General features: G+C 35.8%; 1 protein-coding gene across 1 annotated transcript in view; it reads left to right on the top strand.

The window, feature by feature from the left end:
* LOC150096380 (polycystin-2-like) overlaps positions 1-21,049 on the top strand; it is a 286,011-nt gene that overhangs the window by 232,156 nt on the left and 32,806 nt on the right. The window contains exons 11-12 of the mRNA XM_090409166.1: positions 25-123; positions 19,159-19,286. Of these exons, the coding sequence (XP_090265292.1) occupies positions 25-123; positions 19,159-19,286 (227 nt within the window). The remainder of the gene's footprint in view (positions 1-24; positions 124-19,158; positions 19,287-21,049) is intronic.

Genomic DNA, 21,049 nt, shown 5'->3' with positions numbered 1-21,049 from the left:
TCATAATTTTCTTTCTCATTTCAGAATATGTTTTTGGCAATTATCAATGACACTTATGCTGAAGTGAAGTCGGAAATCTCCAGTCAGAATAATGAATTTGAAATAGTTGACTTTTTCAAAAAGGTAAGTAGTTAAATACAGTTTTTTACTATTAAGATTAAGAATGAAAATTTCATGCTTGCTTATTTTTTTCTTTATTTATTTTATCACACTTTAGATGCCATTATTTTCTCTTTTAAGATGTGTTAATAATTCTTAATGCTTATTTCATAACTGCCACTGTCTAACAGCCACTGTCTAATTTAGCATGATTTCGTGTTAATTAATTAGAGCAAATCAGCAGCAAAGGAAAACCTCACTTAATGTGATTAAATTAATCCTTCAATTAATGCACACTACGTGAAATTGCGTTAAGTGAATGCAATAAACAATTGGAATGATTATAATTCATCCATCAGTTAGCATAAATTTGGGGGAAAAATTACATTATAAGCTATATTAGAGGATAAATTCATCAAAGTTAATAAAAATCAATTGCTTAAAATTTTATTTAATGTCTAAACATTTCATTGAGCTACTTTTTTAAAAACAAAATTAAGTAAAGATGTTTGAATTGTTGAAAGTTTATTTTTCACTTGGTTAGACTATAATAACTTTAGTTTAATCCTTTATCCAAGTGTGAGCAAACAAAGTTTGTGCCCGAAAGTATCTTCAGGACTGGGGTAAGGTGGTACAACACCGGGAAACTCATTGCAAAGGTGGAGCAAGATAACATCACTCCTATCTCAGTATCTCCCATAATGCAAAACACATTTTCTTGCAGATATGTATAATGTTATGCATTAAGGGAAGGGCCACTACCCAGACTAGTTTCAATCTTTATTGAGATCTCTTCAGTGGGAGCCAGGCCCAAGTGGAGACACCAGGCAGAAGCATTAGCAAGGTCATCTCTACTCTTCAGTGGCTCTCACTGAAGAGATCTCAATAAAGGTGTTGTTCCATCTTACCCCAGTCCTGAAGATACTTTCAGGCGCAAACTTTGTTTGCTCACACTTGGATAAAGAATTAAACTAAAGTTATTAGGTTTGAATTGTGATTGACTTTTTCGTCTTGTCATGCAATCTGTGATAGCTGGCAATCGATTTATCAAGATTTTGGCAGACTTCGAAGTTTGTTCCATATCAGGATCAGGATCATTACCATACTAACCTAAAGCTAGCTTAAGTTCTTTTGCAGTTATCTTCTTAGTCATAACATTCTCTTCTTGTTTGCACTCCTTATCTTCTTCTTCATATGCATGCTGTTCTTCTAGCTGAAGGAGATCATTATCACTTAACTGTTCTGAATGGGAATCGAGCAAGTTCATTATCCAGTTCATTAAATTCAGGTTCTTTTCCATTTGTGCTGATTTCTTCAGTAATGTTAGATTTTGGATTTTGTGTATGATAAACTAATAGGCTTGAGTTTAAAGCCAATGCATAACAGTTTCATCATTGTAATCATACTCCTGAATTACACTTTTCAATTCTTCAAGAAACTTGGCTGCAGAATTTTTATCAGCACTAACAGATTCCCCCCCCCCCCCGTTATTCTTACATTATGCAGTCCAGCTCGATTTTTAAATTGGTCAAATCATCCTAAACTCACAGAAAAGCTTTCACATTCCTCTTGATATTTGGTCTCTTTCAATGAGGTAAAAATATTGAGAGCTTTAGCCTGAATAATCCCTGTACTAAGAGGTATTCTTTTTTGGTTATAATCCTCAATCCAGAATGATAGAAAACGCTCCATCTCCATCATTAATGGCTTCTATTTCGGGTGATCTGCATGCTTGAAGAACCAGTAGCAACTTTCCTTGTTCTTTGTATCGTTTGCTCTTATTTAATATAGTCCGAACTGTGGACTCACTGTATTCCAGGTCTCGCACAGTCATTGTATTACCAGCGTAACTTTCATGTCTCTTAATGACTTCCAGCTTTTCCGATTGCTGCAAATTGGTGACAGAAAATTTCGCATAATGTAAAAAAAACGTGTTACCTGATTAATCACTCACTTAAAGTGGTAAATGGTATCATTTCACGTAATCGTGCTAACTGATTATCATGCATATTGAATTCACGTTAAGCGAACTTGTTCCACAGGTTCTCCATTCACAATGCAGTTGACATTTTCAATGATTCTGCCTATTTTCATTGCCTTTGTCTTTTTATTGCTGACTTTCATACCATATCTATTACAACAGTTATTCAATTTAGTCAAGGAATCTTGCAGACTCGTAGTGGATTTATTTAGAAGTATAACATCATCCGCATAAAGCATACAGCTGACATTAACATCTCCAATTTTGATATCATGTTTAATACCACTTTTCTTCATACTGTGATCCATATAGATAATGAATAACAGAGGGGATAATGTACATCCTTGTCTCACACCAGATTTAACATTAAACCATCTTCCTGTACTTCCTTCAATTCTAACTGCTGACTTACAACTCAAATGAAGACTAAGTATTGCTTGATATAATGCCCCATTGACACCATATAACTGCAGCGTATTAAATAGCTTCTATCTTGGCACCTTGTCATATGCCTTTTCCAGATCAACAAAACTTAAATACAGATCTTTGTTATATTTCCATGCTTTCTCGACTATTTGTCGTAAAGTGAAGATCTGATCCTGACAGCCTCTATTTCGCCGGAATCCAGCTTGTTCTTCACCCAGCTTTTCTTCCACAATTCTTCTCAACCGTTTCTCAAGTATACTTGCATAGATCTTGCCAGGAACACTGAGTAGGGAAATACCTCTGTAATTCTCACATTCAGTTTTATTTCCCTTTTTATATATGGGTACTATGAGAGCTCTATTCCAATCATCGGGAATGGAATTCGTCCCTCTGTGCAGGCCTTCTGAACTATGCTGTGCAGCTACTGCAAGACTTTTATACCACCATATTTCAGCATTTCTGGTGAATATCATCTACTCCTGCTGCCTTTCCACATTTTAGGCCTTTGATGGCTTTTTCTACTTCAAGTACAGATATGTATTCCTGAGTGTATGCTTGTTGAGTGTTTTTTACCATTGTGCTATCACGGCTCGTTTCATTTAGCAATTTTTCAAAGTAATTACTCCATACTTCAAGGAAATCATTTTCTCCAGTTTTCATGTCGCATCTCCAATTCCTTTTACATCACTCTTTCCTCCATTTCTAAGCTTCTTCAATAACCTCCAGAATATCTTACCACCTTCTTGATATTTATTTTCTATGTTCTTCCCAAAGTCCCCCCATGACTTTTGTTTAGCCAGTTTTACACAGTGTTTAGCTTTCTTACATTTGTCTCTGTATTCTCTAAGAGCACAAGCTGACTTATTTGCTAGGAACTTTTGATATGCTTTCTTCTTTTCCTTCACTTCCTGTGTCCACCATGGAGTTCTGATTTTTCTATCCTTACAGGCAACCTCACCACATGCCTCTCTGGCTGAATCAATCAAGGTTTTCTTCAAGGCTTTCCACTGAATCTCTAAAGTGTGGTTCCTGTTCTCAAACTCTCTCATTTTTTCTTCAATAATGTTTGTGTATTTTAGTCTACAGTTCACATCTGAGAGCTGCTCAACTTTTATTCGCTTTAAAACTTTCTTACATTTTATTCTTTTCAATATGAAATTCAATTTTATCCTGCTCAAGACTAAATAGTGATCACTTCCATTTTCAAATCCTCTGTACACTCTGGTGTCCTGCACCAGGTAGAAAACATCACTATCAATAATAACATAGTCATTGAGACTTTTCTTATTCCTAGCCTCTTCTCTCCATGTGAATTTGTGCACATTTTTATGTTGTTTGCGAGGTTTTCTTGTATAAAGAAAAATGGTACATAAGACTACCTGCCTATCAGCATGAAAACAAATCAGAATGAACAAAGAAATATGATGCAAAGAAAATCTTTTTTGATCAACATGTAACAGAGGGAACAAGAGGTTCGAGAGTTTTGGATTTGGTTAAAGCATCAGAAGAGTTGATAATAACTGAGATGACATATCTCCCACCAGTTGGAGAGAGTGACCATATGGTTTTGACTTGGAAAATGAATAGACATGCAGGAGTATCAAAGAGACGGGAACTTATGTGGAATTATAAAGCAGGTGATTATAATAGTCTTAGATGTCAACTTCGGGAAGTTTCATGGAGGGAGGAATTGGAAGGCCGGGATATCACTAGTGCGTGGGAAATTGTGAAAGAATATTTGTTATCAGCAATGGTATGTTGTATACCACGAGTGAAGAAGAGGACGCAATTTGGAGTAAAGTGGATGACAAACAATATTAAACAGGAATTGCATGCGAAAAAGAGGCTATGGAAGAGATATAAGGAGACAGGTGAAGAGAAGATGCATGAAGAGCATAAGACACAGGCCAGAAGTGTGACTAGTGTGGTAAGGAAAGCGAAACTGGAATATGAGCGGAGATTGGCCCTAAGGTCCAAAGAAAATCCTAGGGAATTTTTTAGATATGTGGCCAGTAGGAGGAGAAATGACTGTGGAAGAATGATATTGTGGGATAAAAATGGGAATAGATGACTGATGCAGAGGACATAGTGGAATTGTTCAATGAACACTTTATTGGAGTATTTCATCCTAGAGGAGTCAATTTTAATGCTAGAGGGATTGGACTGGTTTGAGGTTTGGATGTACAGGAGGAGAGTATGTTTCAGATACTGAGTACTCTGGATGTCAGTAAAGCTTTGGCACTGGATGATATTTCACCACGAGTTTTGAGAGAATGTGTTAGGGAACTAACAGTGCCTTTACGGCAGGTGATTGGCTTTTGAATTAAAGTCGGCTGTGGAAAGGTGCCCACAGAATGGAAGGAAGGTAAGATAGTACCATTGCATAAGGGTGGTAACAGACTGGAAGTGTCTAATTATAGGCCAGTCTGTGTCATCAGTAGTTGTTAAGATCTTGGAGAAAGTAGTGAGGGACCGTATACAGCATTGGGCAGATGAGGGTAATGTTATCCGTGAGAGTCAACATGGATTTGTGAAAGGGCGCTCTTGTTTTAGAAATATGCTAGCCTTTTATAATAAAGTTACAAGAATATTAGATGAGGGAAAGGCATATACTGCAATTTTCTTAGACTTAGCGAAGGCATTTGACAGGGTGCCACATGATAAGCTGATATTTAAGTTGCATCACATGGGTCTGGATGTCAGATTGGTCAACTGGATTCAGGATTGGCTGTCTGATAAGTATCAGAGAGTTGTGTATGGTGGAGCAGTTTCAAGGAGGCAGAGGGTTACAAGTGGGGGTCCCACAGGGCTCAGTACTAGGACCTATATTGTTTAACCTTTATATCCATGACAATGCCAGTGGACCGCAAGGGGATATTCAGTTGTTTGTGTATGATGCGAAGCTGGGAAGGATTATTAGTAATAGTGCAGATGTGGTAGCCCTGCAAGAGGATTTGAATAAGCCAGATAGATAAGCAAATGAATGGGAGGCGTCAGTTTAATGCAGCAAAATGTAAGGTCTTGAGGTTTGGGAAACATCGATGGGATGCTGCATTCTCTATGAGAGGAGTTATACTGGAGGAAGTAGGGGAGACAAGAGATCTGGGGTTGATGATTGATAGAAATCTGAAATTTAGGGAACATATTGCAAAGGTGGTGAAGGTAACACAGAGGATTGCTGCAATTATGAGAATGACACTGACCTGCAGAGATAAGAGGTTTATCATTCCGTTGTATAAGTCTCTGATCAGACCACACTTCGACTATTGTTCTCAGATTTGGTCCCCAGGATTTGAAGGGGATAAATTAACTGTGGAAAGGATACAAAGACTTATGACAAAGATGGTTTCAGGACTGTAAAAGCATAGTTATGAGGATCGGCTGAGGGAATGTGGACTGCAGAGTTTTTTGGATAGAAGAAGGAGAGGTGATATGATTGAGGCTTTTAAACTGTTCAGAGGTGGTTACAGGGTTGACACTGGGGAGTTCTTTTGCTTGGTTGAACAGCGGGAAGGAGTGATTACAAGAGGCCATCCCTGGACGTTATGAAAGGAAACTGTGAGCAAGAGGGTGAGGAGTGGTTTCTTTGCATGGAGGGTGGTTGAACCATGGAATGTATTGCCTGATGGAGTGGTGAGAGTGAGAATTGTCAATGAGTTTAAGGATTTTTATGATAGACTTTGTGTTTCTTAAGGGGGACCTACCCCTCGATGAATCTTGACAGACTTTATGTTCTTAGGAAGGACCTCCCACGATGAGTCTTTTGACTCCATGGAGGCCTGAATAATAATAATAATAATAATTTACTTCCTTAATATTGAAAAGTTAACTGTTTAATATTATTAATTTATGATTATTTTTAATCATCCTCACCAAAAGAAATCTATAATAAGAATATTTTGGACAACTGGCAAGCCAAGAGTTATAAAATCTAGATCCCCATTTTGGAGACAAAATATGGTTTGGGCTCATGATGAGGATTCCAGCTTTCCACCACACCACCATGCTTATTAGAGGCTATTTCAGTTTGGTATGAAAATCAGCAATAAAAGAGACTTAAAACCATGATGACAAATTAAATATACATAATAGAAGGTGCAAGGTGTTTGTGGCAAGATGCCAGTAAAATTAGCCCAAAGCAACCAGTTTTGGATGAGCCAGCTGGATTAGAAAAAGAAAAATTGATTAAAGACTAGAGATCATATAAATGAGATTTTTGAGGAATATCGTGAGGAAGAAAATATATGGAACATGACATATGGCAGAACCTTAATGAAAACAAGAGAGTTCTACCTTTCCAGAAAAGAACTTGACATTATGAATAAAAGTTAATTTACTATGAAAAAGTCCCCACAATACTGTTTCTAAAGAAAATTTACTATAACAATTATCCACCATAAACTATTCCTGTGATCCCTACAAGTTCTCTTCAGTAAGAGATCATTGTATCCAAGAATGTATAAGAAGAGTTAATCTATGATGATATGTCTCACTTAAAGCAGAAATGAAGATTAAAAATTTGCAAATTAAGTATCTGAAACAAACAAAAAAAAATGCAAGGAGGAAAAAAATCTATTAGGCTAAAATTTAGATGACTTGATGAAGTTAATAGTGCATTAAAAGATTTAATTGCAAAACCTGATCATATCAGAGACATGACAAATAATATATCAATTTGAAAGAAACTAGAAACTTATTAACAACTGACCTCCATGTAGTCAAGGAGCTCATCACAGGAGTTCCATACTCTTTCATGTAAAAGATCATCAAATTGTGCCTTAAACCTATTTAGAGTTTCTGTACTCATACTTTCAGGCAGAGTATTCCATTCGCCAATCACTCTGACAACCAAACAACCCCTTCACAAATTTATGTCTCAATTATATCCCTCACAAGGCTCTCCAATTTGCATTCCCTCAATCTCTCCTTTTATCTGACATTCCATAGACCTGATGCTGACTTAGTAAACTTTCTCTGGACCCTCTCGAATGCATTCCCCCTTGAAATCAGGCAACCAAATTTACACACAGTAGTCCTTATATAGCCTGATCAAAGCCTTATAAAAGGGAACCATAATCTCTGATTCTGCATTTCAATGTCCTCCTCATTGCTTCCGTAATCCATTCTGATGTTCTTACAAATTTAGCCATGTGAGACCTCTAAACTGCAAACGTCTATCCACAATCACTCACAGAGCTCTCATCTCCTCCACCTCCTTCAGAATTTCCCCATTAATGGTATACTCTGCATCCGAATTTTGCCTACCAAATTTCAAGCCCTTGCACTCTGAAACATTAAATTGATTGCTCCACTCATTTGCCCACTCACATAGTCTATTCAGATCTTCCTGCAAGGCCGCATCATCTGCTCTACTTCTCATAGTTCTTCCCAAATTGGCATCATTGACTAACAGCTGCACAACTCCAGTTAAGCTGGTCCCAATGTCATTAACATACAACTTAAACAGTAATATTCTTACAGCAGAACATTACTGTTTAAGTTGGGATACCACTCATCTATACAAAACCAGCTGATACCTATCTGACAGCCAATTAGCTATGTAACTCACTAGTCTGTTATCTGAATCCCATCTGTTTCAATCTAGCTACCAGCTTGTCATGTAGCACTTCTCAAACGCCTTTCCAAAATTCAATTACACCACTGCACATGCATGCATCTCCTTTATCGAGTGAGTTTTTCACCTTCTTGTAATAGGTAAGCAGATTGCTGAAACATGACCTCCCTCAAGAAACCCATACTGACCATCATAAGAATATTATTATCCACCTATTTCTGAATTCTAGTCCTCACTAGCTTCTCTAACACCTTAAAAACAACTCCAGACACAAATTGGCCTATAATTTGTAAAGTGGAACCATTTTTCCTGCTATCCATTTCTTCTGGACTTACTCTGTTATAGGACTCATGATAACCACCTTACCGGCCATTATGGATCAAATACACATCATCATACGCTTCATATCCATCATATATTTCAATGTAATATCAATGGTATTACAATTTTAATATGCACTTCGCATCCACAGTAACCTGGACATATATGGCTGGTAGTGTGGTTAAACAGGTCTAATGGATCAGATGCTAATAATATCTTGCACATCCTTTGAAGATACATATTAGAAAATGATGATATACTGTGTGTGTGTGTTAATAGTTTCAAGCAACAGCAATTTTAATGCCATTGTCATGAGATTTAGTATTTCTAATATTTACTATATGTATGTGTTTCTGAATCTTTTGTGTACCAGATGTTATCAAGAGTAAGACAGAACTAGTGCTTTTTAATAATAAATAGAATAGTTCATTCTGTTTTTGGGTTCCTTCAGCTTAAATGGTCTTGCAACCAAGAAAGCCTTCATAAAGAGAGAGAGGGAACAAAAAAAAATAAAAAAATAAAATATATATATACAGGGTGTTCGGGATAAATTTGACATATTTATAATTAATTATATTTTTCCGTAAGTTACATGTATTAACACACACTTCTCTTCATTTAAAAGTTTGGACCCTTCTTCATTCATATACAAGATGTCAGAAAGGATGGATAGCTGGAACCCACCTGAATCATGGAAGAGAATAACTTGTATCATGATGATTCGTGCCCGCCATCAAAATAAGGATATTACGACTGCTGCCCAATGCTCCCTGAATACAGTAAAAACAATCAGGCATGAACTAGAGACTTGCAATGGTGACTACGAGGATGTAGCAAGAAGAAAGATCCCTAGCAGACGATCTGATTGCGTTCGTACAGCAGAATTCCTCCCAAATCTGCAGGAACAGGTGTTGAAGAACCCTGGCATTGGAATTCGGGCTTTGTTCGTGGAGTTGCTAACTGTAGTCAAGCCCTGGATAACAAGGGTAGCCAATGGTAGGCCGTATGTATGGTAGCAGGATTCGGCCCCTTGCCACACCTCTGGGAAAAGTCAAAAATGGTTGTCTGAAAATTTCTACGACTTCACCAGTCCAAATGTTTGGCCTCCAAACTCCCCAGACCTTAACCCCATGGATTATTTTGTATGGGGCGCAGTTGAAAAAGACACCAATCGCACTTCCAGTAATACAAAAGCCCAGTTAATGGATAAAATTAAAACAGTTTTTGCGGCCCTTCCCAGGGAGACTGTAGCATCAGCTTGTTCAAGGTTCCGAAGCAGAATTGAAGCTGTGATCGATGCTAATGGTGGTTATTTTGAGTAAATCTTGTTGATAGTATTGTAATTAACTCTGCCTGTAATGTTTTTTTGTCAATTCATTAAATTTAATAGATACAAAGAAGATTTTCTTTTTCCTTACGAAACTGTCAAATTTATCCCGAACACCCTGTATATATATATATATATACACACAACAATAGAACTTTAACACGGACTATAGCTCAAGTTCATAATAACTGTAATTTACAGTAGAATATTATAGCTTTATAATTGTATAGCTTTAGAGTGTCTCAATGTTTTTTTCAGTGTCTTTTAATAGCTTTTGATGTTCTTAACGCCTGATGAAGTCAATCCCAACGAAACATGTTGCATTTTCAAATAAATCTCAATTTGTTATAATTCTCGGATATTTAGTCAGTTTATATTAAAATGAATATATTTATATATATTATATATATATGAAAAATAAATTAGTTTGAATGACTATAATACCAAGAATAAAAAAGAATAAAGTTTATTACTGAGATACTACTAGTTTTGTTGGAAAAATCAACTTCTTCGGGTATCAAAGACAAAGAATTATATAAAAAATAACAGAGACATTATAAAATTACATCCACAGATCTAATATAAAAGACCATAGTCTTTTATATAAAAGACTTTATTCTCTTTCATCATCATCAAATTCCTGCCATGTACCCTCAAGGGGTGTACAGGATATGATAGTACTACATGAAAAAATTACATCATTATTAATTTCCTATCTACAATTTTCCTCCAAATCAGTCTGTTACTTGTCAAGACTCCAACATTATCAGATCTTATATTTCTATCGTCTAAGGCACACTTTGTACCGTATCAATCCACCTATATCTTGGTCTTCCTCTGGGTCGTTTTGCTGCCAACCTGGCAGAGAACACTTGTTTTACTAATCTTTCCTCGCCCATTCTGTTTAAGTGACCATACCACATGAGATTAGCTCTGCTAACACATTCCTGGATGCTGACAATATCAAGTTCTTTCCTAATATCCTCATTTTTAATATGATATTGTCATTGATGCCATTTGTTCACACTTATAATCTTTCTCAGGACTCTCATTTCTGCGGTCTCTAGTCATTGGTCAAGTGTTTTACTACTGACCCAGCTCTCAGATCCATAAGTCAAAACTGGTTTGAACACTGTCTTGTATACAGCTAATTTAGTGTTCCGACTAATTTCTCTCTTATTCCATATGAATTTATTCAATCGACTTCCCACCATACCAGCTTTGCTGATTCTGTTGTCTATTTCTACATTTAATTTACCATTTTCAGTAAAAATCGTGCCTAAATAGCTGAAACGTTTTACTTGTTCCACAGGTTCTCCATTCACAACACAGTAGACGTTTTCAATGATTCTGCCTATTTTCATTGTCTTTGTCTTTTTATTGCTGACCTTTATACCATATCTATTACAACAGCTATTCAATTTAGTCAGAGAATCTTGCAGACTTGTAGCAGATTTATTTAGAAGTATAACATCATCCGCATAAAGCAAAGAGCTGACATTAACATCTCCAATTTTGATATCATGTTTAATACCACTTTCCTTCATAATGTGATCCATATAGATAATGAATAACAGAGGGGGATAATGTACATCCTTGTCTCACACCAGATTTAACATTAAACCATCACTCTCGGTATTATAGTAATTCAAACTAATTTATTTTTCATAACATTATCTACCGAGTAAATATGAACGCCGATATATATATCTAATGTGTGTCCGTGACTCCATATAATGGAATCACGGACACACATCTCTCATGGATTTTTTTCAACATCTTAACAACCAGCATTCTAATATAAAATTCACTGCTGAACTAGAATGAAATAACTGCTTTCCTTTCCTGGATGTAATTCTTACTCGATGCTCTGATAGATTTAAAACCTCCATATACCGAAAACCAACTCATACTAACAGATATCTGCACTGTCAATCTCATCACTTTCCACCACAAAAGCTCGGAACTATTTCTACCTTAGGACACAGAGCATGATCTCTTTTAAATGAACCAGATGAACTCCAAAAAGAAATTGAACAGCACTCTCTTATCTTTAAACAAAATGGATATTCTGAAAAAAACAATTAAGAAATTTCTTCTGGATCCTCCTAGGCAGTGTACTACAGAAACTACTGATTTTAAAGGTAGCATCTCAATACATTACATTAGTTCAGTCTCCAATAAATTGGCTAAAGTCCTTAAAAAAATACAACATCAGGACGTTTTTCACTGCACTCCTTAAAGTCCATTCTCTTATAAGCCATCCAAAACCTATTCATCATAACCTGAAATATCCAGGTGTTTACAAGTTATGGTGCGATTGTAATATTCTTTATTTTGAACAGACTAACAAATCTATTGAACTGCGTATTGAGGAGCATAAGAGAGACATCTCCTATAAATGGTCACATGCATCTGCGCTATCCAGTCATGTTCTTTTCTCTAACAATCCTCGTGATAATCTACAGAGTCACTCTGTGTGCTGGGATAAATCCGAAAACATTTTTTGCTGTAGTAATGAGTTTGAAAGGAAAATCGTGGAGCCCAGGGAAATCCTCCTTAATCCTGAACATTTAAACAGCAATTTGAGTTATGACATCTCTCACTACTGACCTTTAATACTGGCGTTCACGTGAACCTGCAAGCACGCATGCTACAAACAATAGCGCGTTAACTAGAACGACTTGAAAAGTACAACGTTTTGTGTCAATTATGTATTGCATTTTTTGCCTGTAATTCTCAGTTTTTTGTATCTTCAATTTTTCTTACTGTGTTTTACCTTTAGTGGATACCTAAAGAAGGCTGTAAAAGGCTGAAACTTGTTGTATCATTATCATTAAATTTAATATTTTATCTCGGTTTAAAGTCATTTAAAATGTATTCTTTAGAATGTATCATTACAACCGAGTAGAAGCTCAGGAATACACACACACACACACACACACATATATATATATATATATATATATATATTTATGGGTAATTTCCAAAGTTCTGTACACCAAGCATATGCTACCATTAAGATGAGGTATTACTTTGATCTTCATGTAATACCTCATTTTCATTTTCTGTTTCTGATGTTCTTGTTCACTGGCTTGAGTCTATATTACACATTTTGTATGAGAAATGAAGGTATGCAGTTCATGTGATGTATCTAATGGAAAAGTATGAATGACAAGTGCTTCCTCACTGCTCCCCCCATTCAATAACCTAAACAATATATATTTATTAGCTTTTTTATAAATAACAGGTAAACTAAACAAATGCAAGAAAAATTTAATATACAGAAATATAATAAATGTAATGCATTAATTTTCAGATATTTTCTTCTTCTCATCAAGTATCAGGCATTTTGCCTATTCCAGCTTCACTGGCCTTTTACATCTTACATTTGGTCTCTCTCTCTCTCTCTTTTATTCACCTTCGGTTTGTATTTATCTGCTTCTTTCAGGTCATTATCTTCCTATCATATATATATATATATATATATATATATATATATATATATATATATATATATATATATATATACAGGGTGTTCGGGATAAATTTGACATATTTATAATTAATTATATTTTTCCGTAAGTTACATGTATTAACACACACTTCTCTTCATTTAAAAGTTTGGACCCTTCTTCATTCATATACAAGATGTCAGAAAGGATGGATAGCTGGAACCCACCTGAATCATGGAAGAGAATAACTTGTATCATGATGATTCGTGCCCGCCATCAAAATAAGGATATTACGACTGCTGCCCAATGCTCCCTGAATACAGTAAAAACAATCAGGCATGAACTAGAGACTTGCAATGGTGACTACGAGGATGTAGCAAGAAGAAAGATCCCTAGCAGACGATCTGATTGCGTTCGTACAGCAGAATTCCTCCCAAATCTGCAGGAACAGGTGTTGAAGAACCCTGGCATTGGAATTCGGGCTTTGTTCGTGGAGTTGCTAACTGTAGTCAAGCCCTGGATAACAAGGGTAGCCAATGGTAGGCCGTATGTATGGTAGCAGGATTCGGCCCCTTGCCACACCTCTGGGAAAAGTCAAAAATGGTTGTCTGAAAATTTCTACGACTTCACCAGTCCAAATGTTTGGCCTCCAAACTCCCCAGACCTTAACCCCATGGATTATTTTGTATGGGGCGCAGGTGAAAAAGACACCAATCGCACTTCCAGTAATACAAAAGCCCAGTTAATGGATAAAATTAAAACAGTTTTTGCGGCCCTTCCCAGGGAGACTGTAGCATCAGCTTGTTCGAGGTTCCGAAGCAGAATTGAAGCTGTGATCGATGCTAATGGTGGTTATTTTGAGTAAATCTTGTTGATAGTATTGTAATTAACTCTGCCTGTAATGTTTTTTTGTCAATTCATTAAATTTAATAGATACAAAGAAGATTTTCTTTTTCCTTACGAAACTGTCAAATTTATCCCGAACACCCTGTATATATTCTTTCTGTTTTCATGTTGGAGGTTTAATGGAGTATTGACAACACTAGGAAAGCCTCTGCTACTAATGGCTCAGTTAAGTCAGTTTGAGCACGGTTAATAGTTGGAAGGGGCCCAATTGTTCGATGCTGTTGGCACACTCTCCCTCGATGAGTCTTTGGACTCCCTGGAGGTGTCAAATAATAATGATGTCTAATGATAATAATGATAATAATAATGATGTCTAATTTTAATGCTTCCAATATTTCATCTCAGTCAGTGACATCTTCAGAGAGTACAATTAACATTTATAACACACGCACGCACGCACGTGCGCACACAAAAGACAACACAATGCTAATGAAACACATGGGTGACTTTAACACCATATCTAGGTGATGTGCTCTCTATGGGTATTTATAGGTGGCCTAGGATGAAACTGGGACCTCTTATGATTATTGTTTCCTAAATTTTGAGAAGTTTTATGCATTTGTGTTTGTTTAAATTAGGTCGATTTCTAATGAAATTTAATGATTTCTAGTGCTTTTGCAGATTTCAAAAATAGTCCTTCCTTTGTAAATTTACTATGGTGGAGCATAGTGGTTTTCTTCCAGATCATGTGAGTTGTGTCCAATACATGGTTTGCAAGGCCCAATTAACAATAACCGTAATTGCAGATGTAAGATTTGTATTCATCTAAATGGACAGTGCTGATCTATCTGTCTGTCTGAAATAAGCCAACTTGCAGGAACAGGGTACTTTATATACTCCAGGCACTGAGAGAGGAAGGAGCTGATCTTGATAGAACAGATAAGGGTAGCAAGTTTCTGGTGGAACTTAAAAGCTGTGTAGAGGATGTACTTTTTTAATGACCTGGCTATTTTTTCCAATGTGCCATGGACATAGGGGATGGTGATGGCATTTCTGAAATCTTTCTGAAGAGATGGCTGAGGAATGGGGGGGAGGAACTGATTATTTTTTTAATTCTATAATCACTGTAGCCATTGGATAGGAAGGTGTTGTGTATATGGTTGAGTCCAGTTGAAAGAGAGGTTCTACAGGAACAAAGATTATAGGCGCTATTGGCTAGTTTTAATGCCATATTGTTGAGAGGGGTGGTGGTGGGAAAGTTACTAGGTTTTCTATATACAGAGAAGGAATGGTTACCATTCAGAAAGCATATTACTAAGGTGTTTATAAAGGGTAAACTATTGTTATTTTCTTTTTCCATCATAAACTGGATTCTTGGATGTAGACTATTAAGGTGACTGAGGAAGGATTCTAATGTGTCTTGGTCATGAGGCTAAATCAAGAACACATCATCTACGTATATCTTAGCTAGATAGAAGGTTTGAGAGGGATTGAGTCTATGGCTCATTTTTCAAAATATTCCATGTAAAAATTGGCAGGGGGGGGGGAACCCATAGCAATTCCCTCTATCTGTTTGTAAATTTTATTCTTCCAAGAAAAATAACCAGAATTGATGGCAAAGGAAAAGAGATCTAAAATATTAAGGAAAAACGTTTTTTAAGAGTGTTAAGGCATCATTTAAGGGAATTTTGGTAAACAGTGATGTGATGTCAAAGCTTACTAAGATATCTGTATTATTTAAAGTTAGATTCTCAATCAAGGTGTAGAAATGTGTAGATTTTTTTTTATGTAGGATGTGGTAAGTCCATTGAGGAGGGGTAAGTGAGTTTGCCAGCTGTTTTGACAGTTTGTATCATGGAGCATCATTAAACCTCCAACATATCCTCCCAGCACTTAAGCCTTAACACACAGGCTCTTTCTGTTTCTCATTCTTTGATTTTTTCATTTTAACTATAAATACTTAACTCTCTTTTAATAACTTCATCTTTTATATAATCTAATTTGGGCGTCCTTCAAATGTTTTTAAAAATTTAATTTTTGGCTGTATTTTACTTTGATTTTTCTTTTTAACAGTTCATATTTTTAAAGGATAAAAAAACAGAGTGGGGAATAGCTATTACTTTATAAAATTTATGCTAGGTGTTTCTGTCTTCTTCTTTTTTTTTTTCAGCTTTTAACTGTTCTGCAGATTTTCTGAATTTTATTTATTTTTTTCCATTGATATCTTTTTGTCTTTTAGTTATGTTATTATACAACCTAAATAACTAAAAATTAAATTATCTTCTATTATGACTATTTTTAATGGGGAATCTTGTTAATGGAGTATCTTGTTTGATTGTTTTCCATATTTTTATAATTTGATTAATACACACACACATGAAAACATAAGGCAAAAGTATGATAAAACAATTGATTTATTCTAAATAGAATGAGCCACATGATGTCAAATCACCAATAGTGTTAAGCTTTAACTGAAGAAAAGGTTAATCATAACAGTATTAAAATAAATTGCATATATAGTCATCCCTTGACTTACGTCTGTTCGAGTTACGTCCTTTCGAAGATACATTCATGATCCCATAAGGGAATAAATAACATTTTTAGCTATACTTTCAAACAAGATGCAAGCAAGCATAAGGTAAAGCATGCACAGTGGCAACAGTGCTTTCAGTGGCAACCTCCCTCGGCAGTTGGCACTTATCTTCAACAGTTCCTCTGTTGATTTTGTGTTTGAGAAATGGATTATTTGTGTATTTATCGTTAAATATTTTGCAATGTTTTGTGCAACATGGTCCCTACACGCACAATCAAAAAACCAAGTGAAGAATCACAGAAAAAGAGGCGAGCAGTTGATCATGAAACGAAGTTGTAAGTTTTAAAGCAACATGAAGCTGGTAAGCTTGTCAATGTGATTGCACATGACTTCGGATGGGCTCATTCTACAGTGACGACCATTTTGAAAAATAAGGATAAAATCATAGAGGCTGTGAAAGGATCTGCTTCCATTAAATCGATGATAGTGACGAAACAATGACAAGGTCCTATCGGTGATGTGGAAAAGCTACTTGCATCATGGATAGAGGACCTGAACCAAAAGCACATACTCCCTTAGCACTGTGACCATAACTGCTAAGGCACTAAGTCTCTTCAATATGTTCAAGGAGAAAGCAGAACCTGATTAAGACTATGAATTCAATGCTTCTTCCGGTTGGTTTATGAGATTCAAGCAGCGTTTTGCGCTGCATAATGTGAAAATATATGGACATCTGCAAGTGCTGAGAAGGCTGCCAAGGAGTCTGTGGAAAAATTGGATAAAATTATTACTGAGGAAAATTATTTGCCACTGCAAATATTTAATATGGATGAGACATCTTTGTTTTGGAAAAAAATGCCCGAGCAGACATTCATCCACAAAAGCTAAAATCTACACCTAGTTTCAAAGCTCCTAATGCCCATATTACAATTCTGTTATGGGTAATGTGGCTGGATATAAACTGAAACTATTTGTGATATGGCACAGTGAGAATCCACGAATCTTCAAAAACATTAGGAAGCATACTCCCAGTTCATTATCAGAGCAAGAAGAAGTCGTGGATGAACTCAAAAATTGTTTGAGGATGCCTTAATCAACTGTTATGCAAGTGAAATAAAAAGCTATTATGTGAAAGAAAATGTAGAATTTAAGTTTTATTTATTCTAGATAATGCTCCAGGTCATCCATCTTATAGCAGTGATCTTCACCAAGTTCAAGGTCATGTTTCTCCCTCCAAACACTACTTCATTGATCCAACCGATGGATCAGGGAGTTCTTGCAGTGTTTAAAGCTTATTATCTATGGAGAACTTTTTCACAAGCCATTTCTGCTACTGAAGGAAATGACCAGACTCTCATGCAATTCTGAAAAACATTCAATATTTATCATGTTATTAAAAATATTGCTGTGGCTTGGGATGAAGTGACCTCTCAATGTATGAGTGGCATATGAAAAAGACATTAAAAAGGTTTGTGCATGATTTTGGAAGTTTGTAATAATGGGCCTAGCTAACAATTTGAATCTCGAAGTGAATGATGACAACATAATTCAACTCGTAGAAAGTTCCCCTGAAGAATTGACCAACGAAGAATTGGTCAAACTGGAGGGACAACTGCTGCAGAAGAGGAAAAAGAGAAACAGGAAGAGGTAGTTAAACAATTTACAGTGAAGGGTCTTGCAGAAATGTTCTTTGCAGTTAGTGATGTTCTCAAAATGGCTGAAGATATGGACCCCAATGTTGAATGCTACTTAATAATAGAAACGAAAGTACATGATGCGTTTGCTTGCTGTGAACAAATTTATGATGAAAAGAAGAAGAGGAATAAGCAAAGCACATTGGACATTTTCATCAAAAAAAACAAAGGTTATCTTTTTAACAAAGGTTAAAAAAAACAACACTACCTTCCTTGTGTGAACTGATCATTCACACAAGGAAGTTAATGAAGATGTGATTGTGGAGGAAGATTTGGGTGATAATTCTCCTGTTTTATAGTGGCAGTAACACACAGTACAGTTTTATAATAAGGTTTAAAAATTAAAATGACAGTATACTTCTTACGGTTGAGTCCTTAACCCTTATAACTCTATTGATTCAATGTATTGACTTATGTCCAACTTGACTTCCATCCTGCCAGATGGAACGGGAACCCAGACGTAAGTCGAGGGGTGACTGTATATAATTTATAATATCATCAGATAGATGTAGTATCTAGTTGGTTTCTCAAGACTTTATGTCTTCATAAAATACAAGTGTTGATTTTAATAGTAATTGAAAAAAAAATTAATTATGTGTTATTCTAATCAAATGTTCCCATATTTTTGATAAAGATAAGCAGTCATTCTAATTCAAGTTAGGACAGTGAAGCATGGCTTCAGCATTCTCCTTGAATAAGCATTCAAATTTGTACTACCATCTATGTAGAAGGCGTGTTTCAGACAAAAGAATGTTATGGTCTGTCCCTATTCCTGATGTAAATGCATTAAGAAACAAAAAATGACACACAAAGTGCTTGAAATAAAATGATAAAAAAAAAACTTCTTTTGCACTGAAATATGTAAATGTAAAATTTCTTTCTGATATGTCTGTTTGTATAGGGTTATAATAATGTGCTGAGCAAACTGGGGAAAAGAGACAAAATCATGGATATACAAAGTGCCCTTAAAGCTAATGGAACAACAAACAGGAAACTCTCCTTTGATGAAGCACGTCAACAAATGAAGTCGTAAGTATCTATATGAGAAAGACTGGCAATGTATTTCAGATCAGCTTGAGTTGTTATTGGTATTAAAACTATTTATAGTATATTTGCAGTAATGTGTTGAACTTTGTATAGAAAAATTTAACAGATGAAACTGCTTAACTCTGTCTTCAAGAAAATTTAAATACTAACATTTCATTTTCCATTATTATATGGTAATTTCTGAATAACTTTTCTGGAGGAAATCCTCAATTTTTTTTTCATTTTTTTTAATATAATGCACACCTTAATATTATTTTAGGTTCCTACGAAGTCATAAGACTGACTGCACAGTTTAATTTCATTAAAATTATAACCAGGGCTACAAAATTTGGCCATGAGGATAGTGTATTATGTTGTAAATTGTGTGTTCCTGATTTGTTTTGTGAAAGCAAAAATCTTAATATCTGAGAGGGGGGCTATCACCTTCATGTGGTGGACTGATAAACTCACCTTCAGTTCAAAAGCTTCCATAAATGTTTCTCAGGTCCTATAATAACTCAAACCTGTGGTCTTTACAACCATTTGTTACATTAACACAGGTTGCTAGCAAAGGTTGGTCGATTGGTAGAGCCTGTGCTACTAATGGCTCGCAAAAAGTTAAGCAAGTTTGAGCGCAGTTAATAGTTGGAAGGTGTTCAATCGTTTGATGCTGTTAGCACACTTTCCCTCGATGAGTCTTTGGACTCCCTGGAGGTGTCACATAAAAAAAATAATAATTTATCATCCTCACAGTCATGCAATTTTTCTCATAACACTCTTGGCAGCACCCAGGAATGACTTCATTTTAGAGCCTGAGAAATATCTTCCCAATATCTGTTCATCATATCATATCATTTCATTTCTTCTATTTGTCAAGCCCTGTAATTGATTGATATTCTCTTAGCCAACATTTCTTCTCAGTCTTGATTCAAAGTATATCATTGCAGGAGTCGTGTGATCTTCATATCACTTCCAATGTGCTCTAGACTTCAGCCTTGACCCATCCGTTATCCCTTTCAAATCTTGATTTTAGATTCTATCAAAAGAATAAATTCATCTAAGTGGTATACCTCTGAGCAAATTCTAGTTTTATCATTGAAGCTTATATATTTAGAATAAATAAAAAATATAATTCCTTGATGTATAGCACCTCAGTAAGAGAATAAAATAAATAGAACAAAAACTTGACTGTTGAATATTCCAATCAGTTTTCTAGATGGAACTTCTATTACATGGTTTGTTTTTCATAATTAAGGAAATAATATGTTAACCTACTACAGGAGAAATAGGACAGAATTCTACCACCTTGATGTGGACTGATATACTCACCTTCAGTTGAAAAGCTTTCATAAAGATTTACCATGGCCTATAATAATTATTATTATTACCCCAAGATCTCATGGAGTCAAAGACTCATCTGGGAGGTCCTTTTATCACACACACACACAGCTCATCACACTGTGCCTTGAACACATTCAAACTCCTTGCAGATACCACACTCTCAGGCAAGGCATTCCAATCATTTACAACTCTGCACAAAAAAAAACCTGCCTCTCACTCCCCTACTCATACCCACTTTATACAGTTTCCAGGGATGACCTCTGGTTTCCCCAGATCTCGCACTATTTTCTGTAGAACTTCTCCAGCATTGATCCTATAACACCCCCTTACCAACTTGTAGGTCTCTGTCATATCTCCCCTCTTCCTCCTGTCCACCAGACTCTGCAAATTGCATCTCCTCAATCTTTTCTCATACTTGACATTCC

This window comes from Typopeltis vanoorti, chromosome 19 (genome assembly GCF_054136105.1).
Source record: "Typopeltis vanoorti isolate ZY-2024b chromosome 19, IOZ_Tvanoo_1.0, whole genome shotgun sequence".
In the NCBI taxonomy this organism is placed as follows: Eukaryota; Metazoa; Arthropoda; class Arachnida; order Uropygi; family Thelyphonidae; genus Typopeltis; species Typopeltis vanoorti.
Note: the sequence above shows the minus strand (reverse complement) of the source record. Positions and strands in the feature narration are given on the sequence as shown.